A 26,731-nucleotide genomic window follows, 5' to 3' on the forward strand; every position below is an offset into this window, starting at 1 on the left:
ACTGACAGACACCATGGGTGTTAACAGACTGAATGGAGCGAGCAACTCCAGATTTGTGACCGTGCACATGTCCTTAGAAGTGTGTGAAAACAAGCGCGCGCACACACACGCACACACACACACACACACACACACACACACATATACATGCACACACTGTAAGGTAAAGGAAGGCAAAGCTCAAAGAGGGTATGACCAATATCCTAACAACTGTCACTCAAAACTACTGTACATTTAATTTATGTCTTTCGGTTTGCAACAACAGTGTTTTCTTTGTCCTAAATTTAAAGGTTGAATATGTAGAATATTTATTAAAAGCTATATATTTTTTTTAAATAATACAGCCACGGGGCGTTTTGAGGGGTACAGAATGAAAGTATTGCTTTTCCATAAAAAAAAAAATTTAGTCTGAGTTAATTTTTTAAATTTTTTGACGGATTCGACAATGACGTTCTGACACGTTCTGTGTACATTGTACCAGCCAATTAACGGCCGGAATTGCGGGTTGCCAGGGTTGTCTTGTTCCGGTGCAGCTACTGTAGGCTGGCACTGGGTGAAATGGAGTTGTAAACAAACACGGCCGTGTTGGACTTACTAAAACCAGCGTTTTTTGATCTCAAGTACAACTTTTCATCACAAAACTTCAAAGGTAAGACAGAATATCTGTTAGTCACTGTAAATAAGTGGTTGTTTACCTTTGTATGCTGCTGGTTCACGGAGTTTTTAGCGCAATAATAGTGGTACTGTTGAACTCGCCAGGGTCTTAGCTTTCATATGAGATGCTATTTGTTTGTGTACCATGAAGTATCAAAACGGTAGCAATGGAAATGTGGAGAGTGGGTTGACTTTCTGACGCTATTCGGATTTTGATATTTGATCATTAACCTCTTAACGCACGCTGTTCCGTTCACGGGACGGGACGGATGTTAGGAGGTAGCCACACGGTCTTCTGAATGTTTTAAACACCAACCCATAAACATATATACTCATGCCGTACATTGTTGGAAAGCTTAGATTGTTCTGATTCATTCAAGACCACTCACGACTTATATGGTTGCTCACAGCCGTAATAGTATTACCGATTAGCTCGGCTAGCCACTCAGCTAAGTGAGAAAAGCTATAATGCCTACATACCTTCAAAGTCTTCCCTTTATCCACAACGATCATCTTATGACTCAGGACTTTCTGTACAGCTCGCCAAGTATCCATTCTTGTGAAATATGAAATCCGTTTTCATAAAACCGGAATATTTTCCTCAATATGTCCATGTATTTAGTCCAACACGTAATGTAATAACACAAATAACAAACCATATACGGTCCGTTTACGTCATTTCCTGACCTGCGCGTCCATCTCAGACTACACGTGACTAGATGTTTACGACCGTGAGCCTCTTCTGCTTCTGACGACACCACACACAAGCCAATCGGTGTTTAGGATTAGGCAGTACATGCAGAGACATTGCTGCTACTCCCACTGGCGTTACAATGTAATGTACCTCGATGGTTTCAAGTCAGTTACAGCGAGGGTATGTTCGCTTCCTGTTTTCAAAATAAAAGCACCAACTCTATCGTTATGGTTTTCTTAATAATAAAAGGCAACGGGTGTTTTATTTTGTGAAAATGACCGGAAGTGTGTTACTCGCTACGGCTAACTTGAGTGGCTCCGAATTCGCAGGAACAAAACTTTAAGTAGATGTTATTTGGACAAATTAGCGTCACATTGTGGATCTAAAGGGCTACTTTCTCGCCTAAAAAGGTTAGACATGTGGATAAAGTGGTATATTTACAGAGTTAGAGCTAAAATAAAATCCGGCACCGGACCTGGCAACCCGACTGCTGGAATTACTTTTTGGTTGTTGCGACTACGATCTCAAGACATTAGATGGCGTTGTTCTGCTCATTCTACATATTCTACCTTTAAAGTCCAAATCCAAAGTTACCTGAGGAATAAATGTATCCATTAGCTGTTGAGACATTTCACTTAAGGAAACACATTTTAACTATGGTGGTGTGACGAGAACTCAGGGGTCATTTCGATACATCGGGATACATCCTCCATGAATGTTTCAGTTCAGTAGATTTATTTCACTGGATAAGTGAACATTTGATCTGCTGGTGGTGCTAGATGAAAACAGAGGATCACCAAAGTCACTGTGATTCATCCTCTGGACACCATGAATGTGTGCACAAAATTTCATAGCAACCCATAAGATTGTTGTTGAGTCTTTTCAGTTAGGACCAAAGCAACCCTAACCCTAACCCACCAACATTAACATCACTAGCATGGCAGAAAATTGTCTAACAACATTTTAAAATTGCATCTATTGTTTGTTTTTTTTAATTTACAGTCCAAGATATTGAGTTCAGTTTGCATGAACACGTGTTTTTCTTGATAAATAGCATACCTAAATTAACATAAGTTCTGTGTGGTTGTTTTTTGAGTAAGATCACAGAGTTTACTATCATCAGTTAATCAAAAGTTAATGTGATACTGAACTACATGTGCTGAGGCACAACACTGTTCTGTTCTTTTGAACATCGTTGTTATAGAAAATAATATTATTTAATAATAATAGATATTAAAATGTTAAAATGGTTTAGCCATATGTGATCATGAGATTTTGCACTGGGTTTTTATTTCTTATTACAATAATTGCAAATTCCCTTTCTACCAATCCTCTAATCAACTAATTGTTCAGCCTAAAGCAATGCACTTGCAATGAATTCACCTGTGTCTGAACCCTGACAAGTAAAACCCAATACTATTACCTATCACTACCTGCACTGTACACAGCGAGTGCCTGTGTGTATGCGTTTTGTGATAGTGACCCCGGGGTCAAAGTATTCCATCGATGACAGCCTTATCCCCTCAGATGCTCTGTGGAGCGCCCCAGCTGCCATGTGCTAGTGCAGAGGTGTGTGTGATAAGTGGAGATGAGTCACAGACAGGGGTGAGAGGAGGTGTCACACAGATAACCCCTACAGATGGACAGCGGGAAGGGTCTAAGGTTTCAGGCCTGTGTGTGAATGTGTGTACGTGTCTTTTTGTAAAAATGATATACCCTGAAAAAGAACACTGACATAAGCTATCAGCACTGACATAAGCTATCATCACAATTGCCCCTCCTGATTCTCCACCAAACAGAGACGACCAAACAAGAGAGCATCGACTAACTCTTTCCAGTATGGGACCAGAGTAGAGCACAGTGTGATGCATCCTGTCCTCATCACATCAACCATAAACACTTGCTCTAGTATAACACTGCTGTTGTGTTTACCTTTAAAGGTCAGTTCATGAAAAAACACACAAAACATATATTTTTACCTTTAGTGGTATCTAACCTAGCAGATAGTTTTGGTTTTATTTTAAGAGGTTTTGAGATATCCACCACTCAAATCAAACTTATGCCACCACCCCAATACAATGGAAGTGAATAGAATTTCATTTGTGGTGTTCAAGATGGTTCAAAAGTGATTTTTGAACAATTCAAGGGCACCAAGCCAAAGCAGAAATAGTGCCCAAGATCTCTCTCTCTGGTCAGTTACTTTCTGTTAACATTTGACAGTAGTTTCTGAGTATATTTCAAAACATTGGCAACCAAAAAAGTGAATGAAAAGGCTGATGGCAGGACACTCAGCTTGGTTAATATGCATGGATGTAGTGTAAATATCTGTGACGTCATCACAATCTAAAGTCTATGGTCTGGGTGGGAACTTACAGGCAGGGTCAGTGGGGGAAACACTACTACGTATGTTCAGTGGGCCGCACACTCCCGGAAGTAAACCTGGAAGCTAGAAACATTTTTAGGATATGTACCAAGTGAGCAATTTTTACTGGACTGAATAGGTGCCATGTTCGTGTGGTATCCAGCTCTTAATACGTCCACACGTTTTAGCTCTCTAGCATTAAGTCAGATGGCAACTATCAAGAAACAATGGCAAAGAATGAATGGCAAGTTCAGCCTCAAAGCTCTGCCAGATGGGTATGTCGACAAGACCAAAATTATTTGTAGTTACTGTTGATGTAAACTGTGTTACCACTGGAGTACATCTAGTTTTGTACCATTTGCTGGCAAAGCCCACAGCTAATGCTAAAACAGGAAGTCTTGTTGGCCCTGAACTATCCCATTTGCAGCAAACCATGTGTGATAGTGTGCGAGGGAAACCCATGGATAAACTTACAAGCAGCAAGCTTTCAACAGCCATAGCTAAATGGGTGGCTACAGCTTCGGGCTAGTTAACACTGTGAAGGATGAGGGTCAACATGAAATAAAGCGGATTGCATCCAACGACTGCACTTGAATTGAGAGTCACCACTGTATCTAGGAAACACAACCTATATTATGACCAAAGAGCCGTCTAATTTACTTCCTTATATTCTTTTTCCACTGTTTCCTTCCCACTTAATGTATTCTTTGTTTTACTTTGTATTATCCTGTTTTTATCTCATTGCACAAGGGGGTGTTTTTATGAGCCTTTATTTTTCCCATGTGAGGTTAGACACAATTACATTGTGTGATTTGCTTTTGAAGTGAAGGATCTAGGGAGTGATGATCTTTAATCAGTACTGAAGTAATGGAAAATGTAGCTGGCCAATGTGTCCATCTGTTGCCTGTTGAGCTTAAGTTATGATTTAAGCTTATTTTTCAAAGCTAAATGCTTTACCTTTTCTGACAATCAAGTTTTTGTTATTAACTGATTCCAACAATAAATGCATACATTTGTATAAACCAAGCAAATCTTATACTCACCCATGTTGATAAGAGTATGAACACTTGAAAAGTGTCCCTTTACGGTAAACTTTGTACAGATAACAAATATGCAATAATTAACTACACAAAGTCACACAATTAATTCTGGTTATATTTTTACATCACTTGACAGCCTTTATTTGAACATTTATTTGAAGATAATATGAGGCATCAGCCATCCAAAATTGTCAAATGAAACCACTATCTTTAAAAGGTACTGTCTTTCTTTTTTTATTATGATCCTTTCACTGAAGAAACAATGGGAAAACAGCATCTTTAAAGACCTGAAGGGGAATTTATATTTACTAAAAACGACTATAACTGTGGAATATATCCACTTTATTTGACTAGCTCAAGACTGCTGCTCACAATATCTCCAGAAAATATTTTAAATACATTTTTGCTCAAAACAAGGCCTGTGGATTTTATCCCTCATCACTTACATTGTCATTACTTTTTTTTTTTTTTTTTTGGGGGGGGGGGGGGGGGTCTTTTAACGGTCAGTATGAACAGGGTTACACCAAGCAAAACTTGTTTCAATGTTCATATAAGCACATGACTACTGTTTTAAGACAGACTTGAAAAATTCCTCTGCACCTCTGATCACATCGTCTGTGTTGTAACTTGGCTAAGCACACATAGATGTTTTGTCATAGATAGAGATATCTTTGACAGCTGCAAAGATATAAAGTAGCGATTTAATTACAGGTTGTAAATGTTACACTGTATGTTATCCAACCTAACAGTAAATCATGAGCTGCAGCATTCAGTCAGTCACTATTTTATGCTTGTAAATTCTTCTGTCAAGATGAATTAAAAGATGTCCCATTTACAGACACACACTAACACTCACACATTCAGATGATCTAATATCTGGTCACTGAGGAGAAAAGGAAAATTTCAGGGACGGAAGTATGGAGTGTGCCCATTCAAACAAGGCAATGCAAGCAAGGATCATCTTCCTTTGTTCCTACAGGGAGGTTTACTGTCTATAAACACATGGCTTTTATGGTGGAACGTCCAAATAAAAAGCTTTTTGAAGACTTCACCCAGTCAATTAGTTGAGCAGTGTCAATAGACCTGCTGCATAATGACTCACCTGTAATTGCGTGAGAACGAGCACTTACAGGAGACTGAGTGGCACGTCACATGGGAATGACAATAGCCCTCAATCTGTCTTTAAGGACTCATTCTGTAATTGACCCCCACCCCACCTTCCTTCACATACACACGCTCACATTTATCTGTCTATTTCCTGAAGTTCTTAGCAATCACGTGGCTCATGACGTTACCTCTCCTCCACCAAACATACACTGAGAGCTCGACTCATGGAAAGCTGGTGGTAAACTAAATGGCAGGCTCACTGGGTGTGCTAAGCTTATATAAACGTCCCTCTTCAGGCTTTTTAATAAACATGCATCCCCTCTTTGTGTAGGGTAGTGGGATAATGAACAGTCAGACAATTACCATAACTGGCTGATGTTATCTCAACTTCAGGGGGAGATCAGTTGAAATGTTGTAATTGCACTGTCAAGCTGCTGGAAAGACACCCCCCTTGTTTTCCTGAACACGCACATACACGTACCTCCCACCTTCGGCTCCTTGTCTTCTGCCTTCAGCCACTTCAAAATGAAATTCTTCTCTGTCTTCTCCTCTTTTACCAGTCTCCCTCTTTTTTGACACTGATATGCAGGCATCAAAGAGAAGCCTGGAGGCCATTAGAGGGCCTGAGGGCCTGCACATGCTCCGGTAGGAAAAACTAACAAACCTGACTTGTCATTATAATAAATCACCTAATTTATCTGACAAGACCTACAAGTTAAATATCTTTCTAGTTAGGCTGACTGAACAAAAAAAACCTCTTTGTCCTGATATTGGTGAAATGTGAAGTTTTAAAATTGGATTTCTGAATAATAAGTATTTAAAAAAAACCATAAGGGCTGATACTGTTAATTTTATATCTTAATAAACCCCAGTGGTTTGCCCCTTAGACATGCTGATGTACAGGGCACTCGCTGCGAAACAATGCACAGCCAACGTCCCCCCACAGTTCAAAGGAGTCGCTCTCTCTAAACATTATCATATAATTTGGGCCAGCCGTCAGCTTGTAAATAAGTGATGTAGAAGCCTATTGTGTGATGGGGCACAGGTTGGAGACAGGCGTCTTTGCTCTGTCGGCATGGGCCGCTGAAGACAAAGGCAGGAGACAGAGCGTCTAACCTTTGATTCTTCTGAGGACTCAGCCGCCTTGTATCAGGGCAGGACGCATCGGCCACAATCATGCCCCCAATGTGGGGACGTCAAGAACAATAGAATCACTCTCACACTGTCAGACTCAACAACCCGCCCCAGCTGCAATTGGATTAGCGAGTGTCCAACCACCACATGTTAGCCTAATTGACATAAAAGTGAAATCTGAGAACAATAAGACCCTCACCAAAGGCCCTCTATCTTTGAAATGGCATACCATTTATGTAGCAACAACTGTCCTTGAAAAGGGGATGAAAATTGAGAAATTCCAGTACCACAGGGCGATCATTTCCACTATTTGTCTTTCTTTGGTGAAGTGTAAATCATTCAAAGTTGGTGAGATGTCAAATAATAAAGCAAACATTCTTTTATTTGGGAAAGACAGGGCGTCAGAAAGATTTCTCTGCTTTTTTTCCTTTAAGCTAAAAAGTGATTTAAACATGCTTGAAAGGCCACCAGGATAAGTATTAGCCTTAGAATTTAAATCCAAATTCATGTCAACTTTTATTTCTACAACCCCTTTATAGGTTTTACAGATAATTTACAAAAAGGTAGGACTGATTTTCTTTTAAGGGGCTTACTCAAATAATCTGTTTAACACCAATGTGAAGAGGTTAATTAAAGTCAATGTACATTTCTGATTATTTCAACTGATTCATTAAAAAAAAATCAGTGTTGTGACAAATTCACGCAGTGCTCTAATTTATGCAAATACACAAAGGGTGCATCTTGTGATCTGCTTGAATGTATTATTGGAAGCAATTCATGTTTTTATTTTTCTCCAAAATGTATATAATATGAAAGCAATAAATATTACCAGTAAATAAACTTTTTACTTTTTAGATTGTTTTTTACTATTTTCTCAATAAAAAAACTTATACAATCTAATGTACATTATGAAAGTTGTACAGCTTTTTTATGTTTAAAATAACGACTCAATTTATTTTTAATATGTAGATATAAATATATATATTTTGTCAAAATATATGATGTTGTCAAAGAAACAAAAAAAGTGAGACAAACATACACCTCAACATAAACGTTATAAATAAGGGTCCAAGTGAACATTTTTGGGAGTAGACCTTCTGATTTGTTTTAGCGTCCATGTCGCCAGTCCAAGTCCAAGTTCTAGTTAGTGTGTGTGTGTTAGCGGCAGCCACAGCCCTCCACTACCATTTCTTGATAGTTTTTTAGGACTACCTTGTCATGTTCATCTAGGTAGAGCATGGAGATGGCGCTGAGCTCTGTTGGCACACAGCAGGCCTTGGGAATGTTGTTGTTCACAGAGTTCACCAGTGTCTGAACAATGGCATGGTTGGTTGAGTTCAGATGATCGGCCAGAGGAAAGGGGCATTCCCCATGGCAGTAATAGGCCTGATAACCAGGGGGCGCCACTATCCAGTCATTCCAGCCTACATCGCTGAAGTCTACGTACAGTGCGTGGCGCCGGCAGTTGCGGTTACGCTTGCGGCCCCGTTGCTTGGGGCTGCGCTTGGTCCGGCGGGTCAGCGGATGACCCTTCCCATCATGGCCAAAGGTAACCAGGAGGGGACGTAGCTGCTCCCAGTCTTCGCCAGGCTCCTGGTGTAGTGAACGGCTGATGCGGACATGTCGGCCCTGGTGGCGCGGCGTCTGATTGAGGTGTAGAACCTCCACAGCCAGCCCGTAATTGGGGAGGCGTTCACGAGTCCAGCGCAGCACGGCAGGGCTGACATCAAAGCTCTCCCAGCGTGACATGTTGTGGTGCACAAGTCGTGTGTCCAGGAGTTGTGTGATTAGCTGCCCAGGCCGTGGGGGCTTTAACACCTCGTACACGTTTATCCGGTGAAGCCCATGGTCATCTGAGAGGGCATCAGAGATGGCCTCATCTATCTGATGACGGTAGAGCCTCAGTTCGGCAGAAGAGAGCAGCTCATCCTCTGGAATGCTGCTGAGGTTGAACAGGAAGCGAAGGGGCATGGTTTCTCCATCATCCAGCTCATGCACCCTTTCCATGTGCTCTGAAAATGAGCAAGAGGAGACTTCATAATTACATATTGCTAATAATGTGCAATATAAACTAATGCAATGTGTAAAACGTAAACTGACAAATTTTCTTCAGATAAACAACTTCTGTGTTTAAAAAATGCAGATACTGATTTTTCCATGAAGACACAATATATCTGTTCTTTAGCCCCCAAAGATTCTGACAATACCAGCAGATATAACTATGAAACACTGCTTTGAGCTGATATAACCACACACCTCACACTCCACATGGCTTAATTGACACAAAGAAATGTACGTGCACACTTTTCAAGAACTTTTAGGTATCCAAGAATGTAAATATACATCACCCACACTTCCTTATCTATCTATAAGGATTATCCTGCACTTCTCTCAATGCCTTTCTCTAAGCACTTTGCTGAAACACGCATTACAAGGAGGGTGGTGATTAACGTACCACAGCTACAGTATAAACACAGTGGAGGCTCCCTGTTCCATGCTCAGTCTGCAGATTTCTGGCAAGATCACCATTGTTGGGGAAAGGAATGTTGTGTCTACTATTTTCCTGCTCAATCCACCCCTGTTATTTCACACCCAGGCCCTAATCTTACCCAGGTGGTTCTCATTATTAAAACCTGCTGTGTTTTTGATTAGCTCTGCAGTTTGTTCACTTAAGACATTTATCATTTTCATCATGAATAATCATTAAGCAGTCAGACAATACGGTAGAATCTCATTCATCTGAATCCCATGGGAAAGGAGGTCTAGCGAGGGAATGTAGTGCATTCAAATCCTCAACCAAAGCTTATTCAAAATCGGAAATGTTCACGCACACACCCTCTCATGTAACCTGTCTGCTTTGTAGTTTGATGCACAAAGTAATTTAAAATGAATGAAAAATAAGGAGATATCACTTGTTACACAAAACTAATAAATCCATTAAGATAGACAGTTACATGATTTATCCTGTCAGTAAAACTTTTCTTCTCACCCAACTGTTCATCTGATGTAGTACCTCACTGTGTTTTGGACAGATCAGTCAATTGAATCACACTATCATACAATGGTGCTTCCATGAAAGGGAGCACTCCCACTCAAAAGGCCTCGAAGCATATTATTAACATAGTTTAGCAAAAAAAAGAAGAAGGGTAAATGCTTGTAGAGAGCAGTAGGTACTCATAGAGACACACATGCATGTACACACACAGACACACACACGTTGCATCACAAGCAGAAGTTCCTGCTCCAGCGCCGGTGCACTTTCCTCCTGACTAGCTGTGGTACGCTGCCGTGTTAGTGTGTGTTGGCGTGTGCTACTGCAAGCAGTGTGCTTGACAAGCCGCATTAAGGCTGACTCATCCCTTCTTCCTCACTCTTAAGGGCGGACATGTTCTGTAGCCCTAAAGCTCCCCGGTTTCTAAGTTCACCACGCTACACATTCTCTTCCTCACTTGCTAAATCTGGTACCACATCTCTGTCTGAAAATGTTTTTTAAGCATTTCCACGACATATTTCAGACTAGCTTTCCAGCCTTGATTTACATTTAGCAGATCAGTCAACCTGGAGTTTCTCCGAGCTTAATTGAAACCTCTGCCATTGCCGCTAAAACTAAGCAGATCCAAGTCACAATAAACAGAAACTGCTCTACGTACCAGTCCTTCTATCACACCAGCCTCTGAGACTGTTTTTCCATCTATCCAGAGAGCTGCAGTGTCTGCTCTCAGCACCCACATTGTTGGCAGTAGGGGCTTTATTTAGAAGGCTGCAGAGTAGCATTAAAGATAATTGCACGTTGAGGAAGGTCCTTCTAAAAGAGCCCTCCATATAAACCGGAGACATGAGAGAGGAGCACACTCCAATTCCAGGCCAAGACTGGGCTTTTTTAAGCCATGTTCTGCTGGGTGGGGTGAGAAGTGTAAGTCAGTAATATGAAGGTATGCTTTCCCTTTAGCTGCTAACCAAACACGCAGAGTTTTGTCAAATGAGGCTCTTGAGAGCTTGTCTAGCAGAATTTTTTGCCCCTCTTTAGAAAGTGTTTGGTGACCACATCCTTAGATTCTTTGGTTATGGTAAGATGGGTGGAGCTGCCTTACAATCATGTTTCAAGGGATGTAGGATTTTTTTTATCCCTGAATAGCAGTCCTCGCCCATGCTAATGAAATGCAGTGCTACAAAAATTATTGCTGTAATGTTTCTGCACTGACATAATACATTAATCATCGCTCTCTCTCTCCTTTTTATTTCCTCCCTACTACATATGATGCTAACTTCCTCCATTTTTCCTTACCTTCATGATGGAAACCCCTCACAGTGTTGGCTCGGCTGGCTGACCTCTCCGGGTACTCAAAAGAGATGTCATGCGCTCCAGCCTCCTCAGCCTCCCCCGACTGTAGCCGATAGAGGTCCAGCAGGTAGCGAGGCACAGAGGCTGAGCGGCTGGGCCGCGGCCGCCTCTTGAGGCCAAACATGTGCAGCAGCGTGGCCTCGAAGTCCCGCAGCAGTTCATGGCTCTGAGCGGCCGAACGACCCTGCAGGCCTGGTACTTTCTTTTTCCCTTCTTCAGGTATCAGACTAGCATGGTTGCTCTCTCCCAGCAGGACTTGGCATATTAAAATGACCATCAGCATTCGATTACCAGGAATCATGATGTCTCTGAGGGGAGCAGTAGATTGCACAGAGAGATAAAAAAAATTAGGACAGGACTAAACAGAGCAGAGAGGAAAAATGCAGAAAATGAAACACAGGGAAGGATGAGAAAGGTCTTCATTTTTGCAGACATAAAAGATTTGTCTACCCATTTTCTGTCTTCACCTGTTCAAAAATACCCTCTTAAAAACCTGTAACTGTTTCCGCTGTGGGCAGACTCTAATTGTTTTTAATAGTTCAGTCTGCCTTGTTTACAGCAAAGCAGGCCCCGATCAGATAGACCATTTGCAGTTTATCTTTGGCGACATCCTCCAAAGGTAAACAGCTGGTTCAAGAACCCAACTTTTTGAATGGAATCTGATGGCCAGGCTTCACTCCTTCCCTCCCCCCTCGTCTTCTCCCTCCTCCACTATGATTAGACAAATAAAAGAGGCAGCCCCGGGGTCACAGCAAATTCTTAACTCGATAAGGAGCCGCAGTCCCTCACAGTCTGCTCCAACAAGCCATGAGGCAAGCTCATGTGTGAATGTATACGCCACAAATTTAACAAGATTTTTGCGACTGAAAAGTGTCTCCTATACAAATGCCTTACCCAACGCCCCATGGTGACTTTCAGTTCAAGTCTGGATAAATGCCAGTAAATCAGTCATTCAGTAGACAGAGAGGAAAGAGAATGTGTGGCAATGTGTCACATGCCACAAATTGAAATGGCATGGTCCACTTACTTACCGACAGAAAATAAAGCATGGGAAAACAGTCCATGTTTGTTGGAAGCAGGCAATGGACACGTTCTTCCAGGAAATGTTAGGTGGTGTTGGGCGGCTGCAGGAGAACGTTAGAGTGACCCTGTTCCTGAATGATACAGAAAAAAACACAGGGAAATTATAAACTGAATGCAGTTGCAAACACTTGAGGTTGTTACATGGTATTTACTTAAAGAGCAGTAGAGGAAGTGTGTGTATATCTGTGTCAGCGTGTGTCTTTTGTGGGTATGAGAGAGACCCAGTGTCTCTTTAAGGCTTATCATTTTGGCTCATGGGCTAAGCTAGCTATTTACTGTAACTGGAATGTAAGGAGGTATGTGCCACAATACAGACAGCAGATCCCTTACACAGAAAACACACGTTATTAAATTATAACATCTATTGCAGAAATCGGCCAGATACCCATTCAGAAAATCAGCTTTCATACTTTGTAACAATGGCAACTTGTTGTCCAAGGGCAAAAAGCATTTGACACGTGCCAACTTCAGCTTAAAAAAAATAAAACTGTCCTCTCATGTTCACACACAGACCAAAGAGCTGATAACACCACTTTGATCAAGAGTGGTAAAATCTATATCCAAAACAAGAGGGCTCTTTGCTTACAGAAACCGGCTACAAGTGAACTCACTCAACCTTTATCCACACACACCCCCCCTCTCCCCAAATGACTGATCACCCATCTCAGACAAGGAACTAATTACATCCATCTCAAAAGGGCTTCATCTCTTAGTAACGCTTCCCCACTTCTGGGATCACACAGGTTGCAGTGACACTGATGACAGGCCTTCTGCACTTTGACACCACTGTGTTCAGTAGAGGAGTCGTACATTCAGTAGTAGTGGTGTGTTTGGTTCACAAATTCAAAGATATTTTAGTATATGCTAAAGACGACTACTTTTTTTAAAAATATGGACATTTTAGGGACAGTTACCCCAACAGAAATCTTGAAACTACCTCCTAAAAAAAGAAAACTCCTCAGTCAATTTTAACAAGTGCAGCAACGTGGCTCTGATCATATAATTTTTCACACGTCAGTTAATGTGCCAAATGCTGCTGAATCATACTAATAAAGTTACTGAATTTGTGACAGAGTGACCACAACAACAGTATCACGGAGCAGACATTTCAACTCAGTGCTCCAGAGCAAAGTAGGTCTTTGGTCATCATTTGGACCCTGTTCCACTGGAGAGCACCCAAGCATTACTACAGTGAGGATGCACATTAACAGGAACACTGTGTGTGTATGTGTTACATACAGCTTGTGTGTTTTGTGTGTGTGTGTAAGTATGTCTGGGTTCATATCTGTGTGATTATCTTGGCCCCTGCATGGCTCACTGTACATGCAATCAAGGATCTTTTTCCTAACAGCATTAGACTTTGACCTCCGATTGACCCCCCTCTCTCGGTCATGACACTAGATCCAGTGTGTGTGAAGAAAGGGTGATGTGCAATGTGTGTGTGTGTGTGTGTGTGTGTGTGCAAGAGCTAAATGGCGTGCGTGCATGTGTGTCTATACATGTGCACGAGTGTGTGCCAGTGCTTGCATGTTCGTGAGAACTGTGGCAAAGAGAGAGGAGGGTTCAGAACATGATCAGCTCTATTACCCATGGGGTGGGGGGGATAACGTGTGTGTGTGTGAGCGTGAGTGAGCGAGTGTGTGAGTGTGTGTGTGCACATCTCTGACAACAAACGTTCATTGTACAGAGAGGGCCTCTCCCATGATTACAGGGATTCATAGCACTCAAAAACACTGACCATACAGAACATCTTGTAACTGTAACCAGCCACTGACAAAGCTGCAGGCTAAAACAGACAGACACTCAAAGTGGTGCGATGATGATGAAAGAAGATGTAAGACAGACAGGGAGTAACTTTCAACTCTGGAAAAAGTCGTTTGTGCTCATGTTTGCTCGCCTGTTTTCACCAGTGGTGACAAAAAAAGCATAATGTGCTGTTTTTACACAAAACATGGTTCATTTTGCACCATATTTAAGCACAACTTATAATCATATTTACTCTTCTAGATTCAACAGTGAGACTTTCCAAATTATAAAGCATTCTAAGAAGCTTCAAATTCAGAAGACATTTGAACTGAGCAGCAGACAGAGACATACAGTATTTTGCAACAGCAAATGCAGACCAGGGTGCAATTAGGCCCGAGCAGTCAACTGCCCTTGGCTTTGCTCAGTCCCCCTTGGCCACTCTCGCTCTCTCTTTCTCTGACCAGAGATAATGTGATCAGACTATGCACATGGCTCTTCAGATGTGTTTCCTGAGGAATTTGACAGTGATGGTGGGAGGGAAGACGGGAGGGAGGGAGGGAGGGAGAAGGGCAGCAGGTTACCACGGGAACAGCCAAATCTCTGGCCTGATTTTATCATTTTAGATGCCAGCAATCAGTTTACAAACATATTTATAGTCATGGGGATTGTGTTTTGTAGTCGACTACTATATTTTGTTTAGGTATTTGTTTCTGTTCAGTGTTAACACAACCTTAGATTATATACAGTTTATCATGATGTGAATTACACTACAAGGGGAAAAATGCTACATTCAAATAATATCCTATTTTTAAAAAAATGAATTTAAATGGTTTGTTTACCTGCCTGATAACAACTGGATTTAAACTAAAGCTGAAATAGTTTAAATAATAACTGGGGCTACACTGAGTCAGTGTGCCCAACAAAATGCAGAATCTGTGTTGAAAGAAATAAAATAGGGACCTGTAATGTCTGCTGTTGTTGAACAGTGTAGGTTTTGGAATTTATTTGCTCCCAGTGAGCAGTACAACAGTAAGAACATTCACAGTCAGTGAGATCACTAAAACGAGGTTAATGGTTTTAGCTGTATTTTCTGAAAAGTCAGAAGTCAGATAAATGATGAGCTGCAGAACTTCTTTTTTTTTTATGGGATGACTAATATCGAAATTAAAACGTGACGACAAATAATCGTTGCGGTGATGTCAGATGCTCTCAGCTGATTTGCGTAACAGTTTGTAATAACACAAATGTAAAACACAGGAGCAGGAACAAGTCAACACATGTGCCAACACTTTTCCTGAAACAAGCAAGAGAAATGGGCTCTCTTACTCACGTGATATAGAAATGTATAAATAGCCTGAATAAATGCTTTCGCTCTCGAGACTTGACGAGTCGGTTTTCCTGCAAGATTTCAGCGAAATTTGAGTTGAAAAGTAAAGGTGTGTGCCAAGGACGCCATGCTCCCGCAGGCCGCAAAATGGTTTCTCTGCTGCAGCTTTTCGGTATTAATTGATACAAATCCACATTACAATAAATTATTTAATTGAGTAAACAGGCTACTGAATCCTTGTATTTACAGTATTAATGTGTAATTCCTACCCGAACTTACACCTACTGTAACTTTATGACACGTTAATGTGTTTAACAATGAATGTTTTAACAGACTTTGTCATTACTTGATATAATTGTAGCATTTAAAATGCATAATTACGCACGAGTAACTACATCCCAATATGCGAAACAGAAATTAATAATTTGGTTTAAATATAAACTTAAAAAGTATTTTTTCCAACTCTGGCATAATTTCAGTGATGTGTCATCTCCATCTTTCACTTTACGCATAAGGTGACGCCGATGCAGGTGTCTAATCGGAAGAAATCTGCGCTAAATTTTGGAAATATTCACATTATTGTGAATAATGTAAATATTTTAACTTTGTTTAAAAAAAGAGAAGCGGAGAGCAATTGGACGCTCTGTTGTGAAATGACCTCACTATGTTGGTTTGTAACTGCTCAACTCTCGGGTATTAAAGACTTAACCACCCTTCGTGTTCCACCAGGATCTTTGCCCTATGAGCTCAAAAAATACACTTTTATTTCTATTTATCTCAGTTACTGCGGCAATGAGGCAGTCTGTTCCGTTTTATGTGATTGTATGCGTCCACATTTCAACCAGTAACGATGTCTAAACTCTCAGTGAAGTCAGCCGAACACGCACAAACACAAAATCCCCAAAACTAAAAGTCACAAGTATCAACGCCATTCCCTCCTATATGATTCAACAGGTTCGGTTTCTAAAAGCTGCACAACTGAATCTGTTACGTGCATATGTGTCAGTGCCAGTAAAGGAGCGCTTACCATCAGTAGAGGTACAGGTATCCACGAATTAAGTGAATATGAAAGGGAAGGTGTGAGGCAGTCCAGGCGTAAAGCCGAAAAACGCCGAAATGAGCCTTAAAGGAGAAGCTGTGTGCCTTTTTAGCTCATTAATCCCTTATCGACACCTCATAACGGTCAAGAGGGGACGGGGTTGGAGTGAAGGCCGGCGCTCGGAGTCTGCAGCAGGGTTTCCTATCCGTCTCTAGTACAGTTCGTGAAGGCGGGCGGTGCGCAGGACGGGCAGACTTTCCAAATGATCCAGCATCTATGGCCCCTTGCAGTTTTTATGTGTCCGCCCAATTTACCCTCCCTGCCTCCTCCTCCCTCCCCGACCCCCACCTCCCTCATCTGTCTCAAACACCTTGGATAACCCCCCTTCTCTCCTCCTCCACTTTAAATAAAGAGAGCTCATTCCACACAGTATTTCCCTTTTAATTGCGTGAAACTTTATAATTTGACTCTGAATAACAACAAAATACTCAGTCGTTTGAATCTGCATTTAAATGCCGAGATCTAGACAGTAAACGACTCAGTGCTAGGTCACATCGTGGTACTCTAAATTTAAAAAAAGACTCGTGCAGACGTAAACAACTGGTCTGCATATCATTTAAGAGGCATTCAATGAATAGAAATTTAAGGCTTGATTTAGGTTTAAACGAGAAACAAGCAGATCAGACGAATAAAAATGTGAGACATCAAAAGAAAAAAATTACATGTGTGGATTTGCGCTATAAGTAGGGCATTTTTGGACTTATTTCTAATTGATCACAATCGCTGAAAACGTATCGGTCATAGCCTCTGCTGAATATTAGTTCAAAAATAAAGTAAAAGTCAAGTTTTGGATACAATTATATATTTTTCACAAAAATAAAAAAATCCATATTGTTTGATTTTCCCCTGAAGCAGATTTGGAGACGTTTATTTAGAGATGTGGCCCCTATAAAGGCCAATAATCCTGTTAATGGGGCCTCTGATAGTTCGTCGCTTACTGTCACTGATATAAAAACAGGGAGGATCGAAAGTGTTTTCCATCCTTTACTCAATCGGCTTCTGTGTTTATCGAGTTCAACTAGTCATCTGAATTAATGTGAGGAAATTTTGGGGGGTAATGTCCCAAATATTGGTTGCCCATTAGTTGCCAGCTTTTGATAAGAGATTTTCTTCTTGAATCCCATTTGAGAAGATTTTTGCAGCTACACAGGTTCTCATAGTCATTAGTGTATAAAATGAAGGTTTAAGAGGGGTACAATGGACCCTCTTCAGGGACCCCCCCCCCCCCCCCCCCTAAACCCCACAGGGAACCAGTGTCTTAAAATATCTTTGGAATGACTCACATTGTACACATGGAGCTGTTAAATACAATTATTCTATCATTTGTAAAATATTTGTTTGACACTTAACTGAGCTACTCACACACATGCTAATCTGCCCATGAAACATAGATAGATAGATCATATATCATATATATCATAAATTGAATATACAGAAAATCACAACCACACATACTCACAACAACCCTTCATATCATTTTTTTTATAATATTGCTGCATTTGTAATATTCTCCATACTTTTCAAAAACTTTTCTCAGATAATTTCCTGTTTGATGCAATTATTGTTTGACTGTATTGCTGCCCAGAAAGAAAGAGAAATGTGAATTCCCTAAACATGTCTGAAAAATGGAACCATTACATTCTGCTCCTATTTATATCTAATGACCAACAGCCTGAAGCATTACAGCATTTAGCTATTTCAAAATAGCCATTGCAGCCTCCCCCTGTATTTAACACTTCCTTAGATGCCAACACAACAAACTAATGTCACACAATTTATTGTCTTTGGAAGAAACTTATCATACTCAAAATACCTATGATTTTTCTGCATCCTCTTACTGTGTCTCAAACAGTTTACAGTCAGTGTATCCACGTGTTCAATAATGACTTTCTCTGCACAGAAATGATTTAGGTGCAAGGTTTTAAGAATCTCTTTGTTATTGTCACAAGCATGTTTACTCACTGCACTTTACAATAGTTAATCTCTACCTGATAAAATGTTTACTGATTTGCTTTGGGCAGCATTTTATGGTCTTTAGATACAATACGAGACATTGTCAGGCTTCCATGTTCTTGGGGATTTCCGTACTACTAAAGTGGATTAGTTATCTGATAAACTGCATACCGAGTAATGTGTTATCGTCATAACGGTAGGATTTACTCTGAGATAATGATTGAAATGTCTGCAAAATGTGGTAGCCAGCCAGATCTGGTTGAAAAAAGCTTAATTTCCAAAGTGAAGTGAATTTATGCCAAACATTTTCTACCAAAATGATCCTAAACTTCCTGAACCAGAAGGTTTATCAGTCTGAGACACTGTTATGACTGCAACATAGAGATATATTAGCTTCAGTGATTCTTGAATGCTTTAAATCTGCTCCTGATTGCTCTGGTTCTCTTCTTTGGGTTGTTTCAGAGCTGTGAGGCCATGTTGACTGGGACAGAACAGTTATCTAATTCGGAAACATTTGGGACATTTTTTGTTACCTTTACTTTTGTAATCTTACTCCATGTTGTTTGCACTGTGGGTCCATTTTTTTGTTAATCATTATTGGTAGGCTTTGGTTGGAAAGCACTATTTAGCTGTTGACTGAAGGACAAATCCCTATGCAAGAGATATGAAAAAGTTGCAGATAAATGTCATGGTATGTGTGTGCATCTGTGCATGCACGTGTGTGTGTTTGTGTGTGTGGCTTTTAAGATGTGCTTTGTGACTCAGGCCCCCTCACCTTCTAAGCGCATACCTTCTGCATGACTCTTGATGCTGGATCTCAAGCTGTGATTGTCTCATTTCAACACCATTACTAAAACCATTTGTGTTTTGTCTCTTTGATGGAGACCCTTGTCATGCACAATTTAACTTGCAGCCTTTCTTGTGGGATCCATATTTCATGTTTTCACTTTCAAGTTGTAATGGGTGGGAGCAATCATGTTAATGACGTGCTCTGTCTGTGTTTGATATTTGTTTGTTTGTTTGTTTTATTTAATGGCATACAGATAGGAAAGCAGTGGCGGATACAGGTTAACAACATGTAGAATACTGAACAAGAGAGATTAACTGTAGATGTGTATGGGTTTGGAGGTTGAGGGTTGTTTTGTTTTGCATATTTCAGTCCAGGAGTAATTATTGGTACTGATGGTAGCATCTTTTCTCCATTTTTTAATTGGAAGATGCATATTGGAGTCAATGGAGGATAAAAGTTTGTATAATTTTGAATGATTGATAATGTCTAATAGGGATGATGGTTGATGAAGGTTGTTATTGGATGTGATAGTTTTTACCTTGATTGCATGCTTTAATTGAGTGTATTGTAAGCATCTCACCTCTCCAATGTGATACTTTTGCATTAACTGTTGGAAAGTAAGTAAAGTGTAAAGTATGATTATAAAGTATTATATCCTACCATTTGGTGTCTATCATGAAAATGGGTTGTGTCAAATAGGTGACATTGTGAAGTTTGTCATTTTATCGACTTTCCATCAAGCTGACAGAGTTGTGGCTATTGTTGTGTTGCTAAGGCAGGGTAAATCCATGGTTGCTATTTCTTTTATTATGATTGTGTCTACTGTGTTGAACCATTTGACCGAGGGGTTGGACTGGGGTCATTGTGAATAGGTAATATCATCATCTTTATAGTAGAGATTCAGCCCGTGATAGATAGTGGCAACATCATCCAGTGGTTTAAGTCATCATCTGTTGTTTTTAATAAAGGAACAAAGTTGAGATGGAATCATTTTGACAGTCTTCAGAGACCCTGCCCCCCTTCTCCCTGTAGAGTGACTTCCCAACTATTCTGGTACAGTTGTAAAACAGTTCATTTGTTCCAATTTATTAAATAGTCAGAAAGGTTAGAGTAGTTATTTATCATTTTGATAACTTCATTCATTGATTTATTTGGATTTTGTAGAAATGGTTATATGTCATCTGCATAGAGACACATTTTGAGGATTATGTTGTTTGTTGTGCTGCTGATTATAAAGTTCAGATACTAATTTTGACATATTTTTGTGGCTAAGGGTTCACATAGTGATGGTGAAGTGGACAACCTCGTCTGGTCCCTCTTCAGAGTGTGACATTTTGTGAAGTTAATCCATTTGTAGTGACTGTTGCCATGGGTGTGCTGTAGAGACTGAATGAATGATTTACCAAAGCCAAACATTTCTCTTTTTTTGTCTTTGCTTTTTAATTTGAGCTTGCTTTTTGAACTACATCTGAAATACTTTGGAAGATGTTTTGCTAGCCATCAAGTCCAGTTTGTGAGGGCTCCTAAGCTCCTATAGCCTGCTGAAGAAAAAAAAAGTTAGCCCTTATACACATTCAGTGTGTTTTAATTGATGAAAAATGAACAATAATGCCGGATAGTCTCAGCCCCTTGTATCTGATTAGCACCTTTATTGATGCCCCAAATTATATGTAAGGAATGTTAATGTGTGTATTACTTGGCAATGTCAACATTAACTTGATTAAAAATGAAGGTTGACTTTCTTAATGTATTGTATTCAACCTATTTTTATCCCTTGATTCACGAACCAACCAAAATAACATGTTCATCAGCTACACTTAACTACATCTTAATCCATTTTCTGGACTTTGAAATTACATCAGTATTATCGATGTCTGATATGTCTAATCATTTCCCTGTATTTCAATTAATTCAAACTAAGGGAAATATGCATCCCAAATGTAAAAACACTGTCCATGAGAAAAAAATATCAACAATTTTGAAAAAGAATATGGAGCCTTTCAAGTTTTTAATCAATGGGATGAAGTTTTAAAATGGTAAGATGTTGAAAAAGCTTATCAGACATTTTTAGTGGTCTTTAATTCTGTTTGTGAGAAATGCTTTCCACTGATTACTACATAAATATGAAAGATTCTAATTTAATTTAATTCTAATTTAATTTAAGTCAGTTTCCTTCACTCTGCAATTTTGAATCATCCAGTGCTAAAGTAAGCATGGTGTCATTGGAAATTTAAAAAAAATCTGCCGAAGGACATTAAAGTGTAAGAAGCAGTTTCATTAGGCAAATTATAGATTACATTACTGATCTCTTATCTTTTTAATCATCCCTCATGAATTTAAAATGACCAGTAAGTGATTCCAATGATTTTGGAAGAAATACTCAGCTGAACCAGCAATGTTGCTGCTTGTTAACAATATTTCTTCTGTTTCAGATGATACAAAATGTGCTTGGTGTCTTTTTTAGATTTGACCAAAGCATTTGATACAGTCAATTATAAAACTCTTATTTCCAGACTTAATAAATAAATAAATATGCAGGATGTTGCTCTCAAGTGACTTATCAACTATTTAAATTAAAACAATTAGTATAAATCAATGGTTGCATATTTAAAAAGGTAAAAATGCCCCAGGGTTCTATACTTGGTCATTTATTATTTTTAATAAACATTATTTACAATGAATGCCTATGAATTGTGGAACTCTTCTCCCTATTATAGTTTGTCACTGTAGGTAATTTAACAATGCTGACACTGCTAATATTAGAAGTAACATGTGCCTTGAATAGAACGTTACTGCAGTTTAGCATTACTGAAATGTTATAATATTCTTAGTTTACACATTTGTGACATGGTTAATATGAAATTTGATGTAATTTACAACAGGATATTGGTGCAAGGAAAAAGTATAATGTCACAGCTCTGTATCATGTAAAAAGCAAATTATACGTCAGTTTATGTCCAGATTTGCGCATTTTACAACATACAAATATTTTATCACTTCTGTCATAATGGCGGCCATTCTTGCCAAGCCAGATCAACTCCATCATGTTTGACAAAATCCTCTTTTTTCCATTACGAGTACCTGTGTAGGTTTCTTATCTGTCCATAACAAATTGCGCCATGACGCTGTTATTTGTTTCGTTTTTTGCGTGACTGTTTAAATGTTAACATTTAACAGGATCTTTCTGTGATGTTATTGAGATATATGAGCTGTTGAGATGATGTAGATGCAACAAGGAACAACTGTCAAGACAAGACTACACCAGCATAACCTTAGACCACATGATGTAAACTGCAGATAAGCCTCAAAAACAGTCACGCAAAAAAACCGAAACAAATAACAGCGTCATGGCGCAATTTGTTATGGACAGATAAGAAACCTACACAGGTACTCGTAATGGAAAAAAGAGGGTTTGTCAAACATGATGGAGGAGATCTGGCTTGGCAAGAATGGCCGCCATTATGAAAGAAATAATAAAATATTTGTATGTTGTAAAATGTGCGAATCTGGACATAAACTGACGTATAATTTGCTTTTTACATGATACAGAGCCTCTTTAATATAAATTTCATACACGATTATACTTCTGTTTACAAATGAAAATGTGTTACTAAAAGAAAACAAATACAAATTTATACTAAACCAACATTTAGATTACATATAATCCATTTGGACATGGTTAAGAAATGTGGCATAATCTTGTTAAACAAAATACACAAACATTGTAAGTTTATCAAGTTATAAGTTTTATATAAATTGTACATTTTGCAACAAAGGTTTTATGATTTTTTTGTTTTATTGGTGAAAATATATCATTCACATGTCTGTACCTACCAATGGCAGCATTTTTTGGAGGATGTGTATTTGGCGGGAGTAAGAAATGACTTACAAGAAATAAAAATAATAATTTTTCATTATGTTAATCAGATACCAATATAATACTTTTTATATACCAGTTCCTATTGGTACTTCATTGCATTACAAGACTATAGGAAACAAGGGAGTACTGGGTACCCTTGGGGTACAGTGCTAGGAGACTAAACTTGAGTTTGGGAAAAACTGTTTTAATAACACTGATATTCTGTAGAGCCTATGGTATAACATATTTTAGTAAAAGTAGTAAAACTGTGGGGGTCCAGTAAGGTACCAAAGTGGCTTTATTCTGTAACTTTCACTAATCGTTAAATATATAAGTTATACACTGAAATGCTGTTATCATTTAAAAAATCAGTTTCAATTCAACATTCAGTTGAACATCTAGCAGTACGGCCTGTTTCATCAGCATAGGAAGCCTCAGTCATGTTTTACCAACCTGGCTGCCGGGAGCACTTGAAGATCTGCTGTGGATGTCCCTTACTAGGTGTTGACCGGGCTTAGCCCTTCTGAGCCCCTTCAGTTCCGAGGGAGATTACCAACTGCGGGTGGCTTAGACCCACAGGCAGCCACTGACTGACTTATTTCACCACTTAAGACATGAACTTCTGATCCCACCGTTTGAGAAATGATTAAAAAAATATCAGATTAAAAACTGTAAAACAGCATGTATCTCATGCCTTTTAACCATCTACGCAGTCCCCTTTTCCTTTTTTGTGTGCATAATTTGTTAGGAAAGTGTAAACTTTTGAATAGTTCCCCTGCCATCAATTGAGTAGCTGACTATAGTCACAGAGCACAGTTATCTTTGACATTTGCCTTTGGCCATTTGGAATGGGGTGAATTCACCTCTGTGCCTATGTCACTAAATCCTGCTCGGAGCCGCTCACCTGTTAACACCAGCCCTTAATCAGCCACAGCTCAAAGGTGCCCCGGCTGCTTAGACCCCGAGTCTGATGTCATAACACACCTTCATTTTCTCTTTCTTCTCTTTCAGACACTCCGTGAAGTGAACACTAGTGCAGACACGCGCCACGGCCATTGATCAAACCTTAGCTTTCACTAATGCTCAGACTTCTCATTGGAACATTCTTCAACACAGCTGCCCTGTGTTTCTTTGGGTGCTCAGCTGCAGCGTGCTTGTCCTGTAATCCCCTAACCCAGCTCTGGGACCTGAAAGCCTGTAAGTGGTGTGAGGGGTTAAGGGAGGGAAAAGACAAGGGAAGCAGAGTTTGAGGATGGATTGGACAAACTATTTTAATCCCTGTAATGGAATTGGCATGTAAACTCATGAACCTAGAAGTAAACAGAAAGAAAATGGAGAGGGATGGATGTTGAATTGTTCTGAGCCTGTCTGGGGGAGTTGTGTTGAAACTCACATTTTGCCCCCTCCAACTGCTTGCAACTCCCCTTTCTCCCCAAAACAAAGATAGGTCAAAATCTTTTCCAACCCTTCTGCTTCAACAAATATCACTATTTAGATAAAAACTGTATATTTCCCTTTACAAATAATGTTGAAGTACTCAAGTTTTCTTGCAAATTTGCTCTTGTTATATAGTTAAAAATACATCAGTACAGAAATGATATGTTTTCAATGACTTAGCAGGTATATCAGCAGCCTAAGACATTTTAACGATAAGATAATGGGAAATGTGGTCAGAATAAAAGGTGGCCAATGCAAGCCTTCATCTTATATAACACCCTTGCTGGGGAATATCATTCGAACCATTTTCAAAGAAAGATCATCAGTGACACTCCAGCGTATGCGATTGAGGTTCAGTCTGCAAATGATGTGGGGTTGCTGGCTGCCAAGTGAGTGACAGGACTTTAATGTCCCTCCATCTCCCTTTGTTGCTGGTGCAAACCTGCCCCTGCTAGATGTTATCAAAAGGAGCTGGTCAAGTGAGTGGTGGAGGGGGCCTTTTTTAGGCCTTTCTCTCCCTCTCTCAGGGTGCAGGAAGACACACTCCGGCTTCAACACTGTCCAGATGCAGCCTGAGTGGGGCAACGCCTGATGCCGGGACTCTGGAGGTTACACCGGGAAACTTTCTCAATGGATTAAAAAGCTTTTTTATCACCATTTGGATTGGCACTTGAAGATACTCCTTTAATCTGAGAGGGGAATTGACTTTACCCACACTGCAGTCCCTAAGAGGCCAACCTAAGAGGCAGCCAAATAAATTCTCCAGTGGTGGCGCTGCTTAGTGATAGAGAACCTCACAAGTGTTATGTTCTGGTGCTCGAGAGAAAAATAGATTAGACTTGAATGGATGGAAATCGACCAGAATAGAACATAATTAAATAAAATGCAATGCAGTAGACTCAGATACAGTGCTCTGAGAGGTCCTGTGACCAGAGCCTCAAAATAGAATATCTGGAATTCCTTTTGAGACCAATCAAACTATGTAATAGTCTCAAAATCAGGTTATGAAGTTACTTTACAAAGTTGCTATTCAGCAACAAGCTGTTTCCATATTTTACTTTCACTAGCCACAATAAAGGAAAGGTAGACGTTTTCCAAAATGATCCTAATCCAATTTTCATAAAGTCACAATCCCTCAAAGGTAATCATGCATCACCTTAACTGACCCTGACTGAAAGCAGAAAGGAAAAGGTGTCAAATGTTATTGACTGTCATCTATTGTTTTTAATTCTGTCTGTGGCAAAGTGTCTAACCTCATACACCATCATTAACAGACCAGGCACAGCCAACCCAAGAGACCACAGTGAAATAAGACATCAACACAAGATTTAACAGAGGTGCAGTATGATCAGAACCTCTACCCTCATTTCCAAACCTGCTACCCCTTCATATTATATTTTCACTGCGTCTCTATTGGCCAAAGCTGTCTTAGCATTTTAGGCTATCAAGAAGCTTTTAAATGGCTGAGTGTCAACAGTGTATTTTCGAACCATGACATTTAATACAGCATGTAAATCACTCTAGGGACCTGTTATTCCTTCAAGAATGTAATTACATACTTTCAAATAAAACTTGAAAGGGCCCAACAAGTTTTAAAACGCAGTGTGTGCTCCCAAGACGGCAGGAAGGAATTCCAAGCAGTTGGAATATGCTAACATCTCTGTGTGGGCGAACCATGGGCGAAGAGAGGAGAGGAGTGTGTTGAAATACAAAAAAAGACAAAATCCTAGACTCATTAAATTGGCAATAATATGTTTGAGTCAGTGATAACACACTCTGGTAATTTCCAACCTGAGTCATACTTTCCTGGGTTTTGCCAATCATATAAATCAGTTGACTGCTAGCTAAGCCACATCCCCCTTAGTTACTGCTACTACACCTGTTCTCTTACTTTCTCGCATGGCACATGTGCAATTTAGAATGATAATGGTGGCACATTTGAATTGAAATTAAAATTATTGATATTTGACTTTAGACAGATGTAGACAAAGGCAGGCCTCTCATTTTTAGCTAGAAAACTGACACTGGCAGATTTCATACGATGTTCTTAGCTAGCTAATTAAGCCAATGTTTGTTGAGTTCATTGGTTGAAAAAGCTGCATTT

The 26,731-nt window shown here is 39.7% G+C and overlaps 1 protein-coding gene across 2 annotated transcripts; it reads right to left on the reverse strand.

The window, feature by feature from the left end:
* Positions 1-7,244: 7,244 nt before the first annotated feature.
* bmp4 (bone morphogenetic protein 4) lies at positions 7,245-16,773 on the reverse strand. 2 transcript variants are annotated; one of them, XM_053335822.1, is made up of 4 exons: positions 16,517-16,773; positions 12,365-12,487; positions 11,277-11,641; positions 7,245-9,003 (listed from the first exon to the last, which is right to left on the reverse strand). In XM_053335822.1, the coding sequence occupies exons 3-4, from the start codon at positions 11,632-11,634 to the stop codon at positions 8,150-8,152; spliced, it is 1,212 nt and encodes a 403-aa protein (XP_053191797.1). In that variant the 5' UTR covers positions 11,635-11,641; positions 12,365-12,487; positions 16,517-16,773; the 3' UTR covers positions 7,245-8,149. The 2 variants fall into 2 exon arrangements, with proteins under 2 accessions (XP_053191797.1, XP_053191798.1); XM_053335823.1 differs by lacking the exon at positions 16,517-16,773 and having other exon boundaries at positions 12,365-12,491.
* Between the last annotated feature and the right edge of the window lie 9,958 nt (positions 16,774-26,731).

The sequence above is a fragment of the Scomber japonicus genome, chromosome 16 (assembly GCF_027409825.1).
Source record: "Scomber japonicus isolate fScoJap1 chromosome 16, fScoJap1.pri, whole genome shotgun sequence".
Taxonomy (NCBI): Eukaryota; Metazoa; Chordata; class Actinopteri; order Scombriformes; family Scombridae; genus Scomber; species Scomber japonicus.

Bases quoted from the DNA above. Each gene is read 5' to 3' on its own strand.
- bmp4 (XM_053335822.1), bottom strand. From the start codon at position 11,634: ATGATTCCTGGTAATCGAATGCTGATGGTCATTTTAATATGCCAAGTC. The intron at 9,004-11,276 runs GTAAGGAAAAAT...GCTCATTTTCAG, and splicing joins GAGGGGTTTCCATCATGAAG to AGCACATGGAAAGGGTGCAT.